This window comes from Oncorhynchus mykiss, chromosome 3, assembly GCF_013265735.2.
Source record: "Oncorhynchus mykiss isolate Arlee chromosome 3, USDA_OmykA_1.1, whole genome shotgun sequence".
In the NCBI taxonomy this organism is placed as follows: domain Eukaryota; kingdom Metazoa; phylum Chordata; class Actinopteri; order Salmoniformes; family Salmonidae; genus Oncorhynchus; species Oncorhynchus mykiss.
The window spans coordinates 83,497,363-83,518,895 of NC_048567.1; the positions used below are offsets into that span (position 1 = coordinate 83,497,363).

The following is a 21,533-nucleotide window of genomic DNA, read 5'->3' on the forward strand; positions in this document are numbered from 1 at the left end:
CGCTATAGAGAAGGGTTAGGGTTAGCTACGCTATAGAGAAGGGTTAGGGTTAGCTACGCTATAGAGAAGGGTTAGGGTTAGCTACGCTATAGAGAAGGGTTAGGGTTAGCTACACTATAGAGAAGGGTTAGGGTTAGCTACACTATAGAGAAGGGTTAGGGTTAGCTACACTATAGAGAAGGGTTAGGGTTAGCTACACTATAGAGAAGGGTTAGGGTTAGCTACACTATAGAGAAGGGTTAGGGTTAGCTACACTATAGAGAAGGGTTAGGGTTAGCTACACTATAGAGAAGGGTTAGGGTTAGCTACGCTATAGAGAAGGGTTAGGGTTAGCTACGCTATAGAGAAGGGTTAGGGTTAGCTACACTATAGAGAAGGGTTAGGGTTAGCTACACTATAGAGAAGGGTTAGGGTTAGCTACACTATAGAGAAGGGTTAGGGTTAGCTACGCTATAGAGAAGGGTTAGGGTTAGCTACACTATAGAGAAGGGTTAGGGTTAGCTACACTATAGAGAAGGGTTAGGGTTAGCTACGCTATAGAGAAGGGTTAGGGTTAGCTACGCTATAGAGAAGGGTTAGGGTTAGCTACACTATAGAGAAGGGTTAGGGTTAGCTACACTATAGAGAAGGGTTAGGGTTAGCTACACTATAGAGAAGGGTTAGGGTTAGCTACACTATAGAGAAGGGTTAGGGTTAGCTACACTATAGAGAAGGGTTAGGGTTAGCTACACTATAGAGAAGGGTTAGGGTTAGCTACACTATAGAGAAGGGTTAGGGTTAGCTACACTATAGAGAAGGGTTAGGGTTAGCTACACTATAGAGAAGGGTTAGGGTTAGGTACACTATAGAGAAGGGTTAGGGTTAGGGTTAGCTACACTATAGAGAAGGGTTAGGGTTAGCTACACTATAGAGAAGGGTTAGGGTTAGCTACGCTATAGAGAAGGGTTAGGGTTAGCTACGCTATAGAGAAGGGTTAGGGTTAGCTACACTATAGAGAAGGGTTAGGGTTAGCTACACTATAGAGAAGGGTTATGGTTAGCTACACTATAGAGAAGGGTTAGGGTTAGCTACACTATAGAGAAGGGTTAGGGTTAGCTACACTATAGAGAAGGGTTAGGGTTAGCTACACTATAGAGAAGGGTTAGGGTTGGCTACACTATAGAGAAGGGTTAGGGTTAGCTACACTATAGAGAAGGGTTAGGGTTAGCTACACTATAGAGAAGGGTTAGGGTTAGCTACACTATAGAGAAGGGTTAGGGTTAGCTACGCTATAGAGAAGGGTTAGGGTTAGCTACGCTATAGAGAAGGGTTAGGGTTAGCTACACTATAGAGAAGGGTTAGGGTTAGCTACACTATAGAGAAGGGTTAGGGTTAGCTACACTATAGAGAAGGGTTAGGGTTAGCTACACTATAGAGAAGGGTTAGGGTTAGCTACACTATAGAGAAGGGTTAGGGTTAGCTACACTATAGAGAAGGGTTAGGGTTAGCTACGCTATAGAGAAGGGTTAGGGTTAGCTACACTATAGAGAAGGGTTAGGGTTAGCTACATTATAGAGAAGGGTTAGGGTTAGCTACGCTATAGAGAAGGGTTAGGGTTAGCTACGCTATAGAGAAGGGTTAGGGTTAGCTACACTATAGAGACGGGTTAGGGTTAGCTACACTATAGAGAAGGGTTAGGGTTAGCTACACTATAGAGAAGGGTTAGGGTTAGCTACGCTATAGAGAAGGGTTAGGGTTAGCTACGCTATAGAGAAGGGTTAGGGTTAGCTACGCTATAGAGAAGGGTTAGGGTTAGCTACGCTATAGAGAAGGGTTAGGGTTAGCTACACTATAGAGAAGGGTTAGGGTTAGCTACACTATAGAGAAGGGTTAGGGTTAGCTACACTATAGAGAAGGGTTAGGGTTAGCTACACTATAGAGAAGGGTTAGGGTTAGCTACACTATAGAGAAGGGTTAGGGTTAGCTACACTATAGAGAAGGGTTAGGGTTAGCTACACTATAGAGAAGGGTTAGGGTTAGCTACACTATAGAGAAGGGTTAGCTACACTATAGAGAAGGGTTAGCTACACTATAGAGAAGGGTTAGCTACACTATAGAGAAGGGTTAGCTACACTATAGAGAAGGGTTAGGGTTAGCTACACTATAGAGAAGGGTTAGGGTTAGCTACACTATAGAGAAGGGTTAGGGTTAGCTACACTATAGAGAAGGGTTAGGGTTAGCTACACTATAGAGAAGGGTTAGCTACAGTATAGAGAAGGGTTAGGGTTAGCTACACTATAGAGAAGGGTTAGGGTTAGCTACACTATAGAGAAGGGTTAGGGTTAGCTACACTATAGAGAAGGGTTAGGGTTAGCTACACTATAGAGAAGGGTTAGGGTTAGCTACATTATAGAGAAGGGTTAGGGTTAGCTACGCTATAGAGAAGGGTTAGGGTTAGCTACGCTATAGAGAAGGGTTAGGGTTAGCTACACTATAGAGAAGGGTTAGGGTTAGCTACACTATAGAGAAGGGTTAGGGTTAGCTACACTATAGAGAAGGGTTAGGGTTAGCTACACTATAGAGAAGGGTTAGGGTTAGCTACACTATAGAGAAGGGTTAGGGTTAGCTACACTATAGAGAAGGGTTAGGGTTAGCTACACTATAGAGAAGGGTTAGGGTTAGGGTTAGCTACACTATAGAGAAGGGTTAGGGTTAGCTACACTATAGAGAAGGGTTAGGGTTAGCTACACTATAGAGAAGGGTTAGGGTTAGCTACACTATAGAGAAGGGTTAGGGTTAGCTACACTATAGAGATGGGTTAGGGTTAGCTACACTACAGAGAAGGGTTAGGGTTAGCTACACTATATAGAAGGGTTAGGGTTAGCTACACTATAGAGAAGGGTTAGGGTTAGCTACACTATAGAGAAGGGTTAGGGTTAGCTACGCTATAGAGAAGGGTTAGGGTTAGCTACACTATAGAGAAGGGTTAGGGTTAGCTACACTATAGAGAAGGGTTAGGGTTAGCTACACTATAGAGAAGGGTTAGGGTTAGCTACGCTATAGAGAAGGGTTAGGGTTAGCTACACTATAGAGAAGGGTTAGGGTTAGCTACACTATAGAGAAGGGTTAGGGTTAGCTACACTATAGAGAAGGGTTAGGGTTAGCTACACTATATAGAAGGGTTAGGGTTAGCTACACTATATAGAAGGGTTAGGGTTAGCTACACTATAGAGAAGGGTTAGGGTTAGCTACACTATAGAGAAGGGTTAGGGTTAGCTACACTATAGAGAAGGGTTAGGGTTAGCTACGCTATAGAGAAGGGTTAGGGTTAGGGTTAGCTACACTATATAGAAGGGTTAGGGTTAGCTACACTATATAGAAGGGTTAGGGTTAGCTACACTATAGAGAAGGGTTAGGGTTAGCTACACTATAGAGAAGGGTTAGGGTTAGCTACACTATAGAGAAGGGTTAGGGTTAGCTACGCTATAGAGAAGGGTTAGGGTTAGGGTTAGCTACACTATAGAGAAGGGTTAGGGTTAGGGTTAGCTACACTATAGAGAAGGGTTAGGGTTAGGGTTAGCTACACTATAGAGAAGGGTTAGGGTTAGGGTTAGCTACACTATAGAGAAGGGTTAGGGTTAGGGTTAGCTACACTATAGAGAAGGGTTAGGGTTAGCTACACTATAGAGAAGGGTTAGGGTTAGGGTTAGCTACGCTATAGAGAAGGGTTAGGGTCAGCTACACTATAGAGAAGGGTTAGGGTTAGGGTTAGCTACACTATAGAGAAGGGTTAGGGTTAGGGTTAGCTACACTATAGAGAAGGGTTAGGGTTAGGGTTAGCTACACTATAGAGAAGGGTTAGGGTTAGCTACACTATAGAGAAGGGTTAGGGTTAGGGTTAGCTACACTATAGAGAAGGGTTAGGGTTAGCTACACTATAGAGAAGGGTTAGGGTTAGCTACGCTATAGAGAAGGGTTAGGGTTAGCTACACTATAGAGAAGGGTTAGGGTTAGGGTTAGCTACACTATAGAGAAGGGTTAGGGTTAGCTACACTATAGAGAAGGGTTAGGGTTAGCTACACTATAGAGAAGGGTTAGGGTTAGCTACACTATAGAGAAGGGTTAGGGTTAGCTACGCTATAGAGAAGGGTTAGGGTTAGCTACACTATAGAGAAGGGTTAGGGTTAGCTACACTATAGAGAAGGGTTAGGGTTAGCTACACTATAGAGAAGGGTTAGGGTTAGCTACACTATAGAGAAGGGTTAGGGTTAGGGTTAGCTACACTATAGAGAAGGGTTAGGGTTAGCTACACTATAGAGAAGGGTTAGGGTTAGGGTTAGCTACACTATAGAGAAGGGTTAGGGTTAGCTACACTATAGAGAAGGGTTAGGGTTAGCTACACTATAGAGAAGGGTTAGGGTTAGCTACACTATAGAGAAGGGTTAGGGTTAGCTACACTATAGAGAAGGGTTAGGGTTAGCTACACTATAGAGAAGGGTTAGTGTTAGCTACGCTATAGAGAAGGGTTAGGGTTAGGGTTAGGGTTAGCTACACTATAGAGAAGGGTTAGGGTTAGCTACACTATAGAGAAGGGTTAGGGTTAGCTACACTATAGAGAAGGGTTAGGGTTAGCTACGCTATAGAGAAGGGTTAGGGTTAGCTACACTATAGAGAAGGGTTAGGGTTAGGGTTAGCTACACTATAGAGAAGGGTTAGGGTTAGCTACACTATAGAGAAGGGTTAGGGTTAGGGTTAGCTACACTATAGAGAAGGGTTAGGGTTAGGGTTAGCTACACTATAGAGAAGGGTTAGGGTTAGCTACACTATAGAGAAGCTGTAAAGTTAGAGCCACTAGGTGTGTGTGTGTGTGTAGTTCCACTATAGACTGCCTGGGCTTACCAGGATTTATTGTATAGAGAAGCTGTGAAGTTAGAGCCACTAGGTGTGTGTGTCCACTCACCTTGATCTGCTTGGCTCCTGCCTGGGGTGATCAGACTTGGGAACATAGGTCGACTTGGACCACTAGAAAATAACAAATAAATCATAAGGAATAAAGGTTTTAAGTGTCTGTCCTATCTATAAGCTATGGAAAGAAAATAAATATATATACACACACACACACACAGTGGGGCAAAAAAGTATTTAGTCAGCCACCAATTGTGCAAGTTCTCCCACTTAAAAAGATGAGAGAGGCCTGTAATTTTCATCATATGTACACTTCAACTATGACAGACAAATTGAGAAAAAGAAATCCAGAAAATCTCATTGTAGGATTTTTAATGAATTTATTTGCAAATTATGGTGGAAAATAAGTATTTGTATATCTCTAGTTATCTCTCAGGATGACTGTGTGTAATGTCATCCACATTTTATTATTATGTTACTTAGATAGACTCTTAAGGCTTGCCTTCAACCTGCGACGGATTGAATCGTGGCCTCAGGATGACTGTGTGTAATGTCATCCACATATAGACATCTAATTGAACAGCATTCCCAGAGAGACAATACTCACTAGATGTGCAGGGTCGGTGGTTCCTAGATGGACTCCTTTCTGACACAGACTCCTCAGCACACAGACTCCTACATACAACAAGACAATGGTGATGAGTAGTGGGCCCCCTAGTGGTTGCATATGGAAGTGCATTAAGCATTCAGACAGACCGAGAGACAGACCGAGAGACAGACCGAGAGAGAGACCGAGACCGAGAGAGAGACAGAGACCGAGAGAGAGACCGAGACCGAGAGAGAGACCGAGAGGGACAGAGGGACAGAGACCGAGAGACAGAGACCGAGAGAGAGACAGAGACCGAGAGAGAGACCGAGAGGGACAGAGGGACAGAGACCGAGAGACAGAGACAGAGGGACAGAGACCGAGACAGAGACCGAGAGACAGAGACAGAGACCGAGACAGAGACCGAGACAGAGACCGAGACAGAGACCGAGACAGAGACCGAGAGGGACAGAGGGACAGAGACCGAGAGACAGAGACAGAGGGACAGAGACAGAGGGACAGAGACAGAGACAGAGACCGAGAGACAGAGACCGAGAGAGAGACAGAGACCGAGAGAGAGACCGAGAGGGACAGAGGGACAGAGACCGAGAGACAGAGACAGAGGGACAGAGACCGAGACCGAGCGAGAGACCGAGCGAGAGACAGAGACCGAGCGAGAGACAGAGACCGAGCGAGAGACAGAGACCGAGCGAGAGACAGAGACCGAGCGAGAGACAGAGACCGAGCGAGAGACAGAGACAGAGCGAGAGACAGAGACCGAGCGAGAGACAGAGACCGAGCGAGAGACAGAGACCGAGCGAGAGACAGAGACCGAGCGACAGACAGAGACCGAGCGACAGACAGAGACCGAGCGACAGACAGAGACCGAGAGACAGACAGACAGAGACCGACAAACAGAGACCGAGAGACAGACAGACAGAGACCGAGAGACAGACAGACAGAGACCGAGAGACAGAGAAACAGAGACAGACAGAGAAACAGACAGAGACCGAGAGACAGACAGACAGAGCCCGAGAGACAGACAAACAGAGACCTAGAGACAGACAGACAGAGACCGAGAGACAGAGAAACAGAGAAACAGAGACAGACAGATAAACAGAGACAGAGACAGACAGATAAACAGAGACAGACAGATAAACAGAGACAGAGACAGACAGACAGAGACCGAGAGACAGAGACCGAGAGACAGAGAAACAGAGACAGACAGAGACCGAGAGACAGAGAAACAGAGACAGACAGAGAAACAGACAGAGACCGAGAGACAGACAGACAGAGCCCGAGAGACAGACAAACAGAGACCTAGAGACAGACAGACAGAGACCGAGAGACAGAGAAACAGAGAAACAGAGACAGACAGATAAACAGAGACAGAGACAGACAGATAAACAGAGACAGACAGATAAACAGAGACAGAGACAGACAGACAGAGACCGAGAGACAGAGACCGAGAGACAGAGAAACAGAGACAGACAGAGAAACAGAGACAGACAGAGAAACAGAGACAGACAGAGAAACAGAGACAGACAGAGAAACAGACAGACAGAGAAACAGACAGACAGAGAAACAGACAGACAGAGAAACAGACAGACAGAGAAACAGACAGACAGAGAAACAAGACAGACAGAGAAACAGACAGACAGAGAAACAGACAGACAGAGAAACAGACAGAGAGACCTACCTTCTCTCCTGTTCTGTCCGTACTTGGTCTCCCACTGGTTGAGCAGGATGTTGAGGTAGCGTGGTTGTTTGAAGAAGCGCAGGTATCGTGAGGAGCCGTTGGAGGGGAAGACCCGTTCAAACTCTCCCTTCCTGCTCAGCTCGTCCTCCGTCTCAGCCAGGACACGTACGTCCTCTGGAGTCAGAACGTCCAGGATGGAGGAGAAGAAGTCCTACAGAGACAGAGGGGTTGGTTATACTTTATACTACAGATTGATTTCATAGGCAGGTACATCAATATCGTGTTATAAAGCTGGTGTGTCTCACTCCCATCCTAACTGTACAATACGGAGGTTCTGACTGAGAAAGAAGCAGTGGAACGACCCTCCCAAGATGGACTCCTCAGTGGGAAAGTCAGAGATGACGCCAGAGTTAACAAGTTGTGACGTTTCATCACTGACCTTGAACTATTTCAACGAAAAGATTTTAAACTCATCAATGTGGATAACAATGTAGCTAGTTTGACCATATTGTCAACGTTAAGCAAACTAATTCACTTTATTCTTTAGCAATGTTAGCTAGCTCATCTATCTAGCTAAAAGTTTACTGGTTGAAGAATGATTCAGGCTTTAAAAGCACTTGAGGCCTCCCGAGTGTCGCAGTGGTCTAAGGCACTGCATCGCAGTGCTAGCTGTGTCACGAGAGATTCTGGGTTCGAGTCCAGGTTCTGTCACAGCCAGCCGCGACCCGTAGACCCATGAGACGGCGTACAATTAGCCCAGCATCGTCCAGGTTAGGGGAGGGTTTGGCCCAGCATCGTCCGGGTTAGGGGAGGGTTTGGCCCAGCATCGTCCGGGTTAGGGGAGGGTTTGGCCCAGCGTCGTCCCGGTTAGGGGAGGGTTTGGCCCAGCGTTGTCCCGGTTAGGGGAGGGTTTGGCCCAGCATCGTCCCGGTTAGGGGAGGGATTGGCCCAGCTTCGTCCCGGTTAGGGGAGGGTTTGGCCCAGCTTCGTCCCGGTTAGGGGGGGGGTTTGGTCGGCAGGGATGTCCTTGTCCCATCTCGCTCTAGCGACTCCTGTGGCGGGCCGGACGCAGTCCACGCTGACACGGTCGCCAGGTATACGGTGTTTCCTCCGACACATTGGTGCGGCTGGCTTCCATAGTTAAGCGAGCATTGTGTCAAGAAGCAGTGCGGCTTGGCTGGATTGTGTTTCAGAGGACGCATGGCACTCCACCTTCGCCTCTCGAGTCCGTGCGGGAGTTTCAGCGATGGGCCAAGACTAAATACCAACTGGATATCACGAAATTGGGAAGAACATTTTTATAAAAATAATAATAATAAAAACAATCATGTCGGGACTTACGACTTCATAACGGGATTTGAACACAATCATGGTGGGACTTACGACTTCCTGTCTGGGAAACTTCCCAGTAGTTCCTTGGCTCTTCAGACGGCTGCATGACTGTACCTGATCTGCGAAGCGCTGGCTCAGGTAGAAGGCCCGCTTCACTTTCTCATCAGTTGAAATCTCAGGTCTGGATCTCTCCCGTGTCCCTCCACACAGACTACACAGCAGAATTCAACCCGTTATTACCAATCCATTCAGCAGAAACAACAAGGCATCAATGAACAACTCTGAAATGACTTTTGTTCACGGATGATGTTGATTTGAGCCCAGAGTGTGAAAGAGACAGACCCTGCCGGCCCCAACTCACTCCTTCGCCCTCGAACCCTTCAATGTTCGTACGTCTGTCAAATTAAAGAAAAAGGTGAAAAACTCAATCATTACACTGTTTATACCAATCCAGATCCTTCAGATTACACTGCTTATACCAATCCAGATCCTTCAGATTACACTGTTTATACCAATCCAGATCCTTCAGATTACACTGTTTATACCAATCCAGACCCTTCAGATTACACTGTTTAAACCAATCCAGACCCTTCAGATTACACTGTTTATACCAATCCAGACCCTTCAGATTACACTGTTTAAACCAATCCAGACCCTTCAGATTACACTGTTTAAACCAATCCAGACCCTTCAGATTACACTGTTTATACCAATCCAGACCCTTCAGATTACACTGTTTATACCAATCCAGACCATTCAGATTACACTGTTTAAACCAATCCAGACCCTTCAGATTACACTGTTTAAACCAATCCAGACCCTTCAGATTACACTGTTTAAACCAATCCAGACCCTTCAGATTACACTGTTTATACCAATCCAGACCCTTCAGATTACACTGTTTAAACCAATCCAGACCCTTCAGATCACACTGTTTATACCAATCCAGATCCTTCAGATTACACTGTTTATACCAATCCAGACCTTTCAGATTACACTGTTTATACCAATCCAGACCCTTCAGATTACACTGTTTAAACCAATCCAGACCCTTCAGATTACACTGTTTAAACCAATCCAGACCCTTCAGATTACACTGTTTAAACCAATCCAGACCCTTCAGATTACACTGTTTATACCAATCCAGACCCTTCAGATTACACTGTTTAAACCAATCCAGACCCTTCAGATCACACTGTTTATACCAATCCAGATCCTTCAGATTACACTGTTTATACCAATCCAGACCCTTCAGATTACACTGTTTATACCAATCCAGACCCTTCAGATTACACTGTTTAAACCAATCCAGACCCTTCAGATTACACTGTTTAAACCAATCCAGACCCTTCAGATTACACTGTTTAAACCAATCCAGACCCTTCAGATTACACTGTTTAAACCAATCCAGACCCTTCAGATTACACTGTTTAAACCAATCCAGACCCTTCAGATTACACTGTTTAAACCAATCCAGACCCTTCAGATTACACTGTTTAAACCAATCCAGACCCTTCAAATTACACTGTTTAAACCAATCCAGACCCTTCAGATTACACTGTTTAAACCAATCCAGACCCTTCAGATTACACTGTTTAAACCAATCCAGACCCTTCAGATTACACTGTTTAAACCAATCCAGACCCTTCAGATTACACTGTTTAAACCAATCCAGACCCTTCAGATTACACTGTTTAAACCAATCCAGACCCTTCAGATTACACTGTTTAAACCAATCCAGATCCTTCAGATTACACTGTTTAAACCAATCCAGACCCTTCAGATTACACTGTTTAAACCAATCCAGACCCTTCAGATTACACTATTTAAACCAATCCAGACCCTTCAGATTACACTGTTTAAACCAATCCAGACCCTTCAGATTACACTGTTTAAACCAATCCAGACCCTTCAGATTACACTGTTTATACCAATCCAGATCCTTCAGATTACACTGTTTAAACCAATCCAGACCCTTCAGATTACACTGTTTAAACCAATCCAGACCCTTCAGATTACACTGTTTAAACCAATCCAGACCCTTCAGATTACACTGTTTAAACCAATCCAGACCCTTCAGATTACACTGTTTATACCAATCCAGATCCTTCAGATTACACTGTTTATACCAATCCAGACCCTTCAGATTACACTGTTTAAACCAATCCAGACCCTTCAGATTACACTGTTTATACCAATCCAGACCATTCAGATTACACTGTTTAAACCAATCCAGACCCTTCAGATTACACTGTTTAAACCAATCCAGATCCTTCAGATTACACTGTTTATACCAATCCAGACCCTTCAGATTACACTGTTTAAACCAATACAGACCCTTCAGATTACACTGTTTAAACCAATCCAGACCCTTCAGATTACACTGTTTAAACCAATCCAGACCCTTCAGATTACACTGTTTAAACCAATCCAGACCCTTCAGATTACACTGTTTATACCAATCCAGACCCTTCAGATTACACTGTTTAAACCAATCCAGACCCTTCAGATTTGACATTGAAGGTTTAGGGCCAAGGAGCTAAATGGAACCGGCTTTGGTCTCTGTGTCTGAGGACTTTAGTCCAGTGTTTATTAGGGGGTCCTAACACTACACACCTGGGGTGGAATCATTATCCAAAACGCAATCCGTTTGCTCCAAACAGAAACCGTTTCACAACGGAAACCGTTTGCTCCAAACAGAAAAAGTTTCACAACGGAATCCGTTTGCTCCAAACAGAAAACGTTTCACAACGGAAACCGTTTGCTCCAAACAGAAAACGTTTCACAACGGAAACCGTTTGCTCCAAACAGAAACCGTTTCACAACGGTAACCGTTTGCTCCAAACAGAAACCGTTTCAGAACGGAAACCATTTGCTCCAAATGTTGTGCAACAAAAACTACAGTTTCTATTTGACAAATTCAGTTTCCGTTCGGTTCCGAGTGAAGAAAATAAAATAAAAAAACGGATTCCACTAATCAATGGTTTTGATGAGTTCATTAGTGGTGCCAGGTGAAAGGTGTCAACATTTAGGTCCCCAGGACCATAAATAAGGACACACTGTCTAAAAGATATGGTGGAAGCCAGAATATAACCCTCTCTACACTACATACCTGCTGGCAGAGCTGCTGGCGGAGGGAAGCACCTCTTCTCTCTGAGGCAGAAGGAAACCCGCCAGGTTCAACACATCTCTGATCATCTGGCCCTTAATGGCCACGTCCAGAGCGGTGCTGGAGTGGAGGCTGTTAGGAGAGAGGAAGGAAGACAGTACTGGCACCGTTGGTGAGAGGCACCGGCCAGGTTACAGCGAACACCCGTCTTCTGCTCTGTTATCCAACCCACCCTTAGACAACGAACACCCGTCTTCTCCAACCCACCCTTAGACAACGAACACCTGTCTGCTCCAACCCACCCTTAGACAACGAACACCCGTCTTCTCCAACCCACCCTTAGACAACGAACACCCGTCTTCTCCAACCCACCCTTAGACAACGAACACCCGTCTGCTCCAACCCACCCTTAGACAACGAACACCTGTCTGCTCCAACCCACCCTTAGACAACGAACACCTGTCTGCTCCAACCCACCCTTAGACAACGAACACCTGTCTTCTGCTCTGTTCTCTAACCCACCTTTAGACAGAGAACACCCGTCTGCTCCAACCCACCCTTAGACAACGAACACCCGTCTGCTCCAACCCACCCTTAGACAACGAACACCTGTCTTCTGCTCTGTTCTCTAACCCACCTTTAGACAGAGAACACCCGTCTGCTCCAACCCACCCTTAGACAGCGAACACCTGTCTTCTGCTCTGTTTGAGTTTGAGTTTATTTTTATTTTTACAGGGACAGTGCACATTAATCAACGTTTCAGTAAAAGTGCCGGTTTTAGCCAGCCGGCTAATTTTCAACCGTAGTCCCTGGGCAGGTTATTAAAAACAATTACAATATAGACAATAGCAGCATAGAACAAGCAAGACATAGCAACATAGGACAAGCAAGACATAGCATACAGACATAGCAACATAGGACAAGCAAGACATAGCATACAGACAGAGCAACAGAGGACAAGCAAGACATAGCAACATAGGACAAGCAAGACATAGCATACAGACAGAGCAACATAGGACAAGCAAGACATAGCATACAGACAGAGCAACATAGGACAAGCAAGACATAGCAACATAGGACAAGCAAGACATAGCATACAGACAGAGCAACATAGGACAAGCAAGACATAGCATACAGACAGAGCAACATAGGACAAGCAAGACATAGCAACATAGAACAAGCAAGACGTAGCAACATAGGACAAGCAAGACATAGCATACAGACAGAGCAACATAGGACAAGCAAGACATAGCAACATAGAACAAGCAAGACGTAGCAACATAGGACAAGCAAGACATAGCAACATAGGACAAGCAAGACATAGCAACATAGGACAAGCAAGACATAGCAACATAGGACAAGCAAGACATAGCATACAGAGCAACATAGGACAAGCAAGACGTAGCATACAGACAGAGCAACATAAAACAAAAAGCAGCAAGACAAAATTCATAAAAGCAACAAAGTGTTTCCACACCTCACAAGCTACAGACAACAGACAACATGGAAAGCGGCAACACACAGCTAGGGACCATGTTCACAAATCTGATTGACCTTTAGCCATGTCTTCAAGCATTTTGTGAAAGTGTGATGTGTGGTGCAGTTATGTGTGTCTGATGGCAGTGTATTCCAGACATGGGAAGCTCTCACAGAGAATGCAGATTTACTAAAGGTGCTTTTCCTTAAGGGAACTATACAGTCACCTCTCATGGCAGACCTTGTGGATCTGCTGCCATATGTCTGGGTTTTCTGTTTAACAAAAATGTTGAGTGGAGGGGGAGCCAGGCCATTAAGGATCTTGAATACAAGACATGCGTCGGTGTATTGCACAAGATTTTCCCAACTCAAGAGCTCATGCTTTCTGAGGATGTAACAGTGATGATGGCTATTGGGCTTCCTATCAAGCACTTTGAGAGCCTGTTTGTAGACAGACTGAATAGGTTTTAATGTTGTACAGCAAGCTTGGGCCCAACTAGTCAAGCAGTATGTTAAGTGGGGGAGTATCATAGTTTCGAAGTACAGTTTTGCTACCTCTGTAGTCAAACAATTTCGTATAAATCGGAAATTAGCTAGGTTGAATTTGGTTATTTGAATTACTTTTTTCACATGCTTTTTAAAAGAGAGGTTGGAATCAAGTATGATGCCAAGGTACTTAAAATCGGATACCACCTGGAGCTTCTCCCCTGACACATAGACATCTGGCTCAGTAGCATCTGTTGCCCTCTTTGTGAAGAACATGCAAACAGTTTTTTTCACATTGAGATGCAAACACGAGTCACTGAGCCACTTTGTAACCTGGACCATTACAGTAGTGAGTTCTTGTGCAGCTTGTTGTTTGCTCTTTGCACATATATCACTGTATCATCTGCATACATTTGAACTTCAGACCCAGTACAGACAGAAGGCAGATCATTAATGTACAGGCTGAACAGGAGGGGCCCCAGTATTGACCCTTGGGGCACGCCCACATCATAGCTACGAGTGGGCGACAGCTCATTGCTCACTCTGACACACTGAGTTCTGCCTTCAAGGTATGATTTCATCCATCTCAAGGCATCATGGGAAAAGTTGAACTTGGACAATTTTGTGATGAGAATCTCATGGTTAACAGTATCAAAAGCCTTCCTTAGATCCAGAAACACAGCCCCCACAACACCCCCTTTGTCCATCTTGGACTTCACATTTTCCAGAAGAAAGCAGTTGGCCGTTTCTGTGGAGTGTTTCGCTCTGAAGCCAAACTGCATGGAGTGTAATGTGAAGGGGCTGTTGTTGAGGTGGGCAATCAGTTGTTCTGCTACACACTTTTCAACAACCTTTGACACCACAGGTAGTATACTAATGGGCCTGTAGTTACTCACGTCAGCAGGGTCGCCTGATTTAAAGATGGCCGTTATTATGGCCGACTTCCATACCCTTGGAAACACACCGAGACCAATAGATGTGTTGGTGACCTTAGTAATGGGGCCAATGAGTGACTCTTTGTAGTTTTTAAGAAAGGTAGAGTCCATCCCAAACACATCTTTGGCTTTAGAGTTCTTTAGTGAGCTAATCACCTTGTTCACCTTTGACTCAGAAACCTCCCTTATGATGAAGACAGGTTGAGTGTCATTCACTAGCACTGGGCCCAGGAAACAAATGGAGGGGTTCTGTGTCAGTACCCTGACAGAGTCAATAAAGTAGGAATTGAAGGCTATTGCTATTTCAACTGCATCCTGTGTTAGATTGTTATTCACCATGATTTCTAGTCTTTTTGCAGTGTTACTATGGTCTTTCCCTGTTAACTTTTTTAGATTCTCCCATATCAATTTAGAATTTCCCTTTGCTTCACCAATTATGTTAATAAAGAAGTTTGCCTTGGCCTGTCTAATTTCTTTCATCACCGTATTTCTCAACATGGTAAACCTACGTCTGTCATGCTCTAATTTAGATTTTAGGGCTATTTTTAGAGCATAATCTCGTTCTTTCATCAATTTCCAGATTTCTCCATTTAGCCAAGGAAGAGTGCTCTTTTGGCCAGGTTTGGATTTGATTTGCTTTAGGAAGCCATTTATTGTAGTCTGGATTGTGGATAGAAAAACCTGACTATCAGCTTCCACGTCTGTATAGGACAAGAGATCATTCCAGTTTATTCCCTTAATTGCTTTTTCAAAATAGTTTAATTCACTCTTAGGTATTCTGAGTTGATCCGGCTTTCTAACAGTAGAGAGGTTAAACCTGCTCTTAGACAGCTTTCTGGCTATAAGTGTCAGATTGTGATCAGATAGCCCAGTAACCATATTGAATGATTTAGTCACTCTCTCTGGTTTATTACTGAACACCAAATCAATCTGTGTTTTAGAGCAACAAGTCACCCTGGTTGGCCCTTTAACTAGCTGTGTAAGGTCAAAGGTATTAGTGATTCGTTTGAGGGTTTTCCTACAACACTTGTCTTCATAATTAATGTTAAAATCTCCCATTAAGATGACCTCTTTCCCAAAATCACATTCCCTAAGCATGGTATTAAACTGATCAAAAAACACACTTTTGGTGGAAGGTGGCCTATACATTCCAATGAGGGTAAAAGACATTTGGGGAGACAGTGTAACGTTCAGGCCGATACATTCTAGTTCATTATCACATGACCACTCAATTTGTTTACATCGGATATGTTCTTTAATGTAAATCATCACACCCCCTCCTCTTCCTTCAATCCTGTCTCTCCTGAAAACATTGTAGCCAGGCACAATCAAAGCAGCATATGGAGAGTGTTTATGGAGCCATGTCTCTGAGAGGCAGAGAAAGTCAAGGTTGGAGTCTGTGAGTAGATGTTGAATTTGATCACTTTTTGGAATGACACTACGAATGTTCAAGTGCCCCCCTAATAGTCCCTTGGGCTTAGCTCGTGGGTCCCAGATGACTCGAGAGTGATTGACACATTGAAAAAAGTTAAATTTTCTGTGTTTTCTGACGGCTGGGTTTAGGCCGTTTTGTTTCGTTTTGATTAGGGGCAGTTCGGTAGCGCAATTAACAATCCCTCCCGCTTGCACTGGATGCGGGGAACTAATTAAAATAGCTTGCGTACCAGAAACAGAGTCAGAGATCGCATTTAACGACTCTGGTAGTTACCCAATGATGGAGAGCATGTTGCGGGGTCAAGGGCCCAACGATATGGGACTGAATGTCTTTAGGATATAAACCCAGCAGCACTCCAGTTCCCAGATCAAATCCCCCCTAATATTTTTCCAGCACCTGGCTTGAGATTTGCACCAACTACCTTCCGGGTACAGGTCCAACTCCTTAGCCACTAGGCTACCTACCAACAAGGAGGGACTCTTCCAACCAGGCAGAATGTCTGGTCTGTACTGAAGGCTGTACTGTTTGTTACCTTGGTGAGATGTTGACCTCCAGAACCCAAGGCTTGAGGTTCTCATCCAGCATGATGTCAAAGCCAAACAGCTCGTGACAGCTGTAGGGGGAACGCAGGTGAAGCTTGACCAGCGTGTTGACATATGGGTCAGACCTGATAGACAGAGAGACACAAAACATTAGAAGACATTATAAAGGCTCATGTGTGCTTCTAACAATCTATAGAGCGTTATAACTGCACGGGTCAGGCCTGATACATAGAGAACATTATAGAAGACATTATAAAGGCTCATGTGTGCTTCTAACAATCTATAGAGCATTATAACTGCACGGGTCAGGCCTGATACACAGAGAACATTATAGAAGACATTATAAAGGCTCATATGCCCTATAACAAGCTAAAGCATTGCACCTGCATGTTCACCAAGACACGCATAATTAATTACATAGACGCCCAGAGGAGAACGACTGCCCCCCTCTCATTAAAACCACGGAAGATGAAAGCTGACCGCGGTACTGCAGGCATTGTTTGCAGAAGAACAGGATCCCCCATTATAGCGAATGAAAAAAATAAAGACTGACAACCAATTCCAGCTTATTGAAACAGACAGAGCTGTGCATCCCCCTGACCAGGCCCCCTGCTGCATACCAGAACGGCATTGATGTGAGATCCCGTTTAGACAGTGTTTAGATAGCGTGAGATCCCGTTTAGACAGTGTTTAGACAGTGCGAGATCCCGTTTAGACAGTGTTTAGATAGCGTGAGATCCCGTTTAGACAGTGTTTAGACAGCGTGAGATCCCGTTTAGACAGTGTTTAGACAGCGTGAGATCCCGTTTAGACAGTGTTTAGACAGCGTGAGATCCCGTTTAGACAGTGTTTAGACAGCGTGAGATCCCGTTTAGACAGTGTTTAGACAGCGTGAGATCCCGTTTAGACAGTGTTTAGACAGTGTGAGATCCTGTTTAGACAGTGTTTAGACAGTGTTTAGACAGCGTGAGATCACGTTTAGACAGTGTGAGATCCCGTTTAGACAGTGTTTAGACAGTGTGAGATCCCGTTTAGACAGTGTTTAGACAGCGTGAGATCCCGTTTAGACAGTGTTTAGACAGCGTGAGATCCCGTTTAGACAGTGTTTAGACAGCGTGAGATCCCGTTTAGACAGTGTTTAGACAGTGTGAGATCCCGTTTAGACAGTGTTTAGACAGTGTGAGATCCCGTTTAGACAGTGTTTAGACAGCATGAGATCCCGTTTAGACAGTGTTTAGATAGCGTGAGATCACGTTTAGACAGTGTGAGATCCCGTTTAGACAGTGTTTAGACAGCGTGAGATCCCGTTTAGACAGTGTTTAGACAGCGTGAGATCCCGTTTAGACAGTGTTTAGACAGCGTGAGATCCTGTTTAGACAGTGTTTAGACAGCGTGAGATCACGTTTAGACAGTGTGAGATCACGTTTAGACAGTGTTTAGACAGTGTGAGATCCCGTTTAGACAGTGTTTAGACAGCGTGAGATCACGTTTAGACAGTGTGAGATCACGTTTAGACAGTGTTTAGACAGTGTGAGATTCCGTTTAGACAGTGTTTAGACAGCGTGAGATCCCGTTTAGACAGTGTTTAGACAGCGTGAGATCACGTTTAGACAGTGTGAGATCCCGTTTAGACAGTGTTTAGACAGCGTGAGATCCCGTTTAGACAGTGTTTAGATAGCGTGAGATCACGTTTAGACAGTGTGAGATCCCGTTTAGACAGTGTTAGATCACATTTAGACAGTGTTTAGACAGCGTGAGATCACGTTTAGACAGTGTTTAGACAGTGTGAGATCCCGTTTAGACAGTGTTTAGATCGCGTGAGATCCCGTTTAGACAGTGTTTAGACAGCGTGAGATCACGTTTAGACAGTGTGAGATCACGTTTAGACAGTGTTTAGACAGTGTGAGATCCCGTTTAGACAGTGTTTAGATCGCGTGAGATCCCGTTTAGACAGTGTTTAGACAGCGTGAGATCCCGTTTAGACAGCGTGAGATCACGTTTAGACAGTGTGAGATCACGTTTAGACAGTGTTTAGACAGTGTGAGATCCCGTTTAGACAGTGTTTAGACAGCGTGAGATCACGTTTAGACAGTGTGAGATCACGTTTAGACAGTGTTTAGACAGCGTGAGATCACGTTTAGACAGTGTTTAGACAGCGTGAGATCACGTTTAGACAGTGTTTAGATCGCGTGAGATCCCGTTTAGACAGTGTTTAGACAGCGTGAGATCCCGTTTAGACAGCGTGAGATCACGTTTAGACAGTGTTTAGACAGCGTGAGATCACGTTTAGACAGTGTTTAGACAGCGTGAGATCACGTTTAGACAGTGTTTAGATCGCGTGAGATCCCGTTTAGACAGTGTTTAGATAGCGTGAGATCCCGTTTAGACAGTGTTTAGACAGCGTGAGATCACGTTTAGACAGTGTTTAGACAGTGTGAGATCCCGTTTAGACAGTGTTTAGACAGCGTGAGATCCCGTTTAGACAGTGTTTAGACAGCGTGAGATCCCGTTTAGACAGTGTTTAGATAGCGTGAGATCACGTTTAGACAGTGTGAGATCCCGTTTAGACAGTGTTAGATCACATTTAGACAGTGTTTAGACAGCGTGAGATCCCGTTTAGACAGTGTTTAGACAGCGTGAGATCCCGTTTAGACAGTGTTTAGACAGTGTGAGATCCCGTTTAGACAGTGTTTAGACAGCGTAAGATCCCGTTTAGACACCATAGATATACTGTTGTATATAACTCTGACTTACGCAATGATGGTTTTCATGACGATGTCCTTGATCTTCTCCCAGATCAGCGTGGTGTTGACTCCCTTACAACCCAGGTAGTGCCACAGCGCCTTCAGAGCCCTGCCACACACACACGTGCGCACACACACACACACACACACACACACACACACACACACGTGAGTATAATTATAGAATGAAAACCCTGTCATGTGCTACCGACATGCATGTACACTACCGTTCAAAAGTTTGGGGTGAAATGTCCTTGTTTTTGAAAGAGTGTGCAAAGCTGTCATCAAGGTAAGGGGTGGCTATTTGAAGAATTTCTAATATGTATATTAGAAATTGTATATTGAAATTGTGTGTATATATATATATTTTTTTTTTGTTGTTGGTTATTACATGATTCCATATATGTGTTATTTCATAGTTTTGATGTCTTCACTATTATTCTACAATGTAGAAAATAAAGAAAACCCCTTGAATGATTAGGTGTGTCCAAACGTTTGACTGGTAGTGTGTGTCTTATGTGCTACTGGCATGTTATGTTATGTACGTTATGTATGTGTCATGACTGTCCTGATCAGGTCAGGTTACAGGAGACCACAACCCTACAGATTATCTCTCAACCCCAACAGAGGAGGAGAGATCTAGGGGTCTCTAGGGGTTTTATGACCCCTCACGCCCCTGGTAAATGTTATGGAGTCTAGTTGATAGGTATTCGACTAGCCGGACTGTTCCCCGGACTCCATGTGTAGGGATTTGTACAATGCACAAACAAGGCTATTGAACCTGACATTGGTGTCTGTCTTTATTCCTTTATCCAACATATCATACTGAAACAGTAAATCTCAGGCCACAGACAAATTCCTTTGTCCTGTCACTATGGAGAACCAGCCTCAGAACATTAAACATGAAATGAAGGGACTTTGGAACAATGGTTTCAGTCAGCCACAATGGTGGTCATGACGATAGATGGAATATGAAAATGTATGTCATTTTTGTTCTGTTATTAAAGGTTAATAGATGACGTTATTACGAAAACATTGTAACATCAACAGTTTTCCTAGTATATGTTTGATGTTTATAGATTGTATATTGTGTGGAAAAAGTCCAAATCAAAGGGAATGTTTTGGTAAAGATGAAATGTTAAGTTAGTTGTCTAAAAATTGGTTTTGAGAAAATCCTAGACCTTGCTCTTAACTAGGTACGCCCAGAGAATTGCCCTAAAGGCGGTTACGCCCACTTCTGACCCAGGTATAGAACCTGTGAGTAAATAATTTACAGAGAAGACTACGTGGCCCAAGCTGCAGCCAAGGTCAAAAAAAATCAATGAACCCAGAACGCAACACAAGTTTGAAGACAAAGAAATCCTTTTCTACCCAAGCTACGAATGAGTAGCTGTGTCTAAGCGGGTGAATTCAAGCTGGACCCTCTAGCATCCAATCCCAGGGAATCGTGGTATCTAAAGGGTTTCATTCCTATGCTGTGAGCTCTGAGCTACAGAGTTGTCTGTCCTCAGAAGACCCCTTCCAGAGCAAAGGGTGAGGGAACAAACTCCTAAGCCAAAAGGACACCGACATCGTGAGGACGACCAGAAAGGTGCGCCGGAGAAGTGCGTCATCGAGCTGTCCCCTGAACTGTCCCCTGAACGGTCCACGCAGAGAATCCTCGGAGGTCTTCCCCACGTAATTACATCATTATATTCTGACCCATAAGAGCGGCAGTTTGGGGCAAGGTTAGGGTTAGAATAGCATAGCTGACAAATTCACCCAAATGTATATTTCTCTCGTGTACCTTCTTTTTTTTCTCTCTCTTTTAAACCCCCATTTTGGGTAACACACGCCATAGTGTGTTGGCCCATTATACTAAGTTCTAATCAATAGCCTAGAATGTGTTTTGTCTATGTGTATCTTGTATCATCATTTTAGCTTTTTAATAAATAAATATTAAACTAAGACTGGTGTGGTCCGAACTCATTGGTGAGACCCGGGTCCGCCCGGGTCCGAACTCATTGGTGAGACCCGGGTCCGAACTCATTGGTGAGACCCGGGTCCGTGCAGATTCACGGGCTATACGACGTTCAGAACGAGATTGGAAGAGGTGACTGGTTAATTAGCGGCTGTTGTAAATATTCTTTGAGTTAATTTGGGAAATAGAAACTCAATAAAAACTAGTTTTCCCATGGTGCCCCAGGTTAACGAGTTAACAGGTTAATGAGTTAACAGGTTAACGAGTTAACAGGTTAACAGGTTAACGAGTTAACAGGTTAACGAGTTAATAATTGGTTAACAGGTTAATGAGTTAATAATTGCT

The 21,533-nt window shown here is 44.2% G+C and overlaps 1 protein-coding gene across 5 annotated transcripts in view; it reads right to left on the reverse strand.

The window, feature by feature from the left end:
• The window catches only part of ttll4 (tubulin tyrosine ligase-like family, member 4), a 55,903-nt gene that overhangs the window by 13,910 nt on the left and 20,460 nt on the right, over positions 1-21,533 (reverse strand). For 4 of the 5 annotated variants that reach the window (XM_036975347.1, XM_036975346.1, XM_036975344.1 and 1 more), the window contains exons 12-18: positions 19,239-19,337; positions 16,475-16,609; positions 11,614-11,742; positions 8,553-8,712; positions 7,170-7,380; positions 5,492-5,559; positions 4,940-5,001 (exon numbers count right to left, since the gene is read on the reverse strand). In XM_036975347.1, coding sequence (XP_036831242.1) covers positions 4,940-5,001; positions 5,492-5,559; positions 7,170-7,380; positions 8,553-8,712; positions 11,614-11,742; positions 16,475-16,609; positions 19,239-19,337 — 864 coding nt within the window. The remainder of the gene's footprint in view (positions 1-4,939; positions 5,002-5,491; positions 5,560-7,169; positions 7,381-8,552; positions 8,713-11,613; positions 11,743-16,474; positions 16,610-19,238; positions 19,338-21,533) is intronic. The other variant, XM_036975348.1, reaches the window with a different exon arrangement.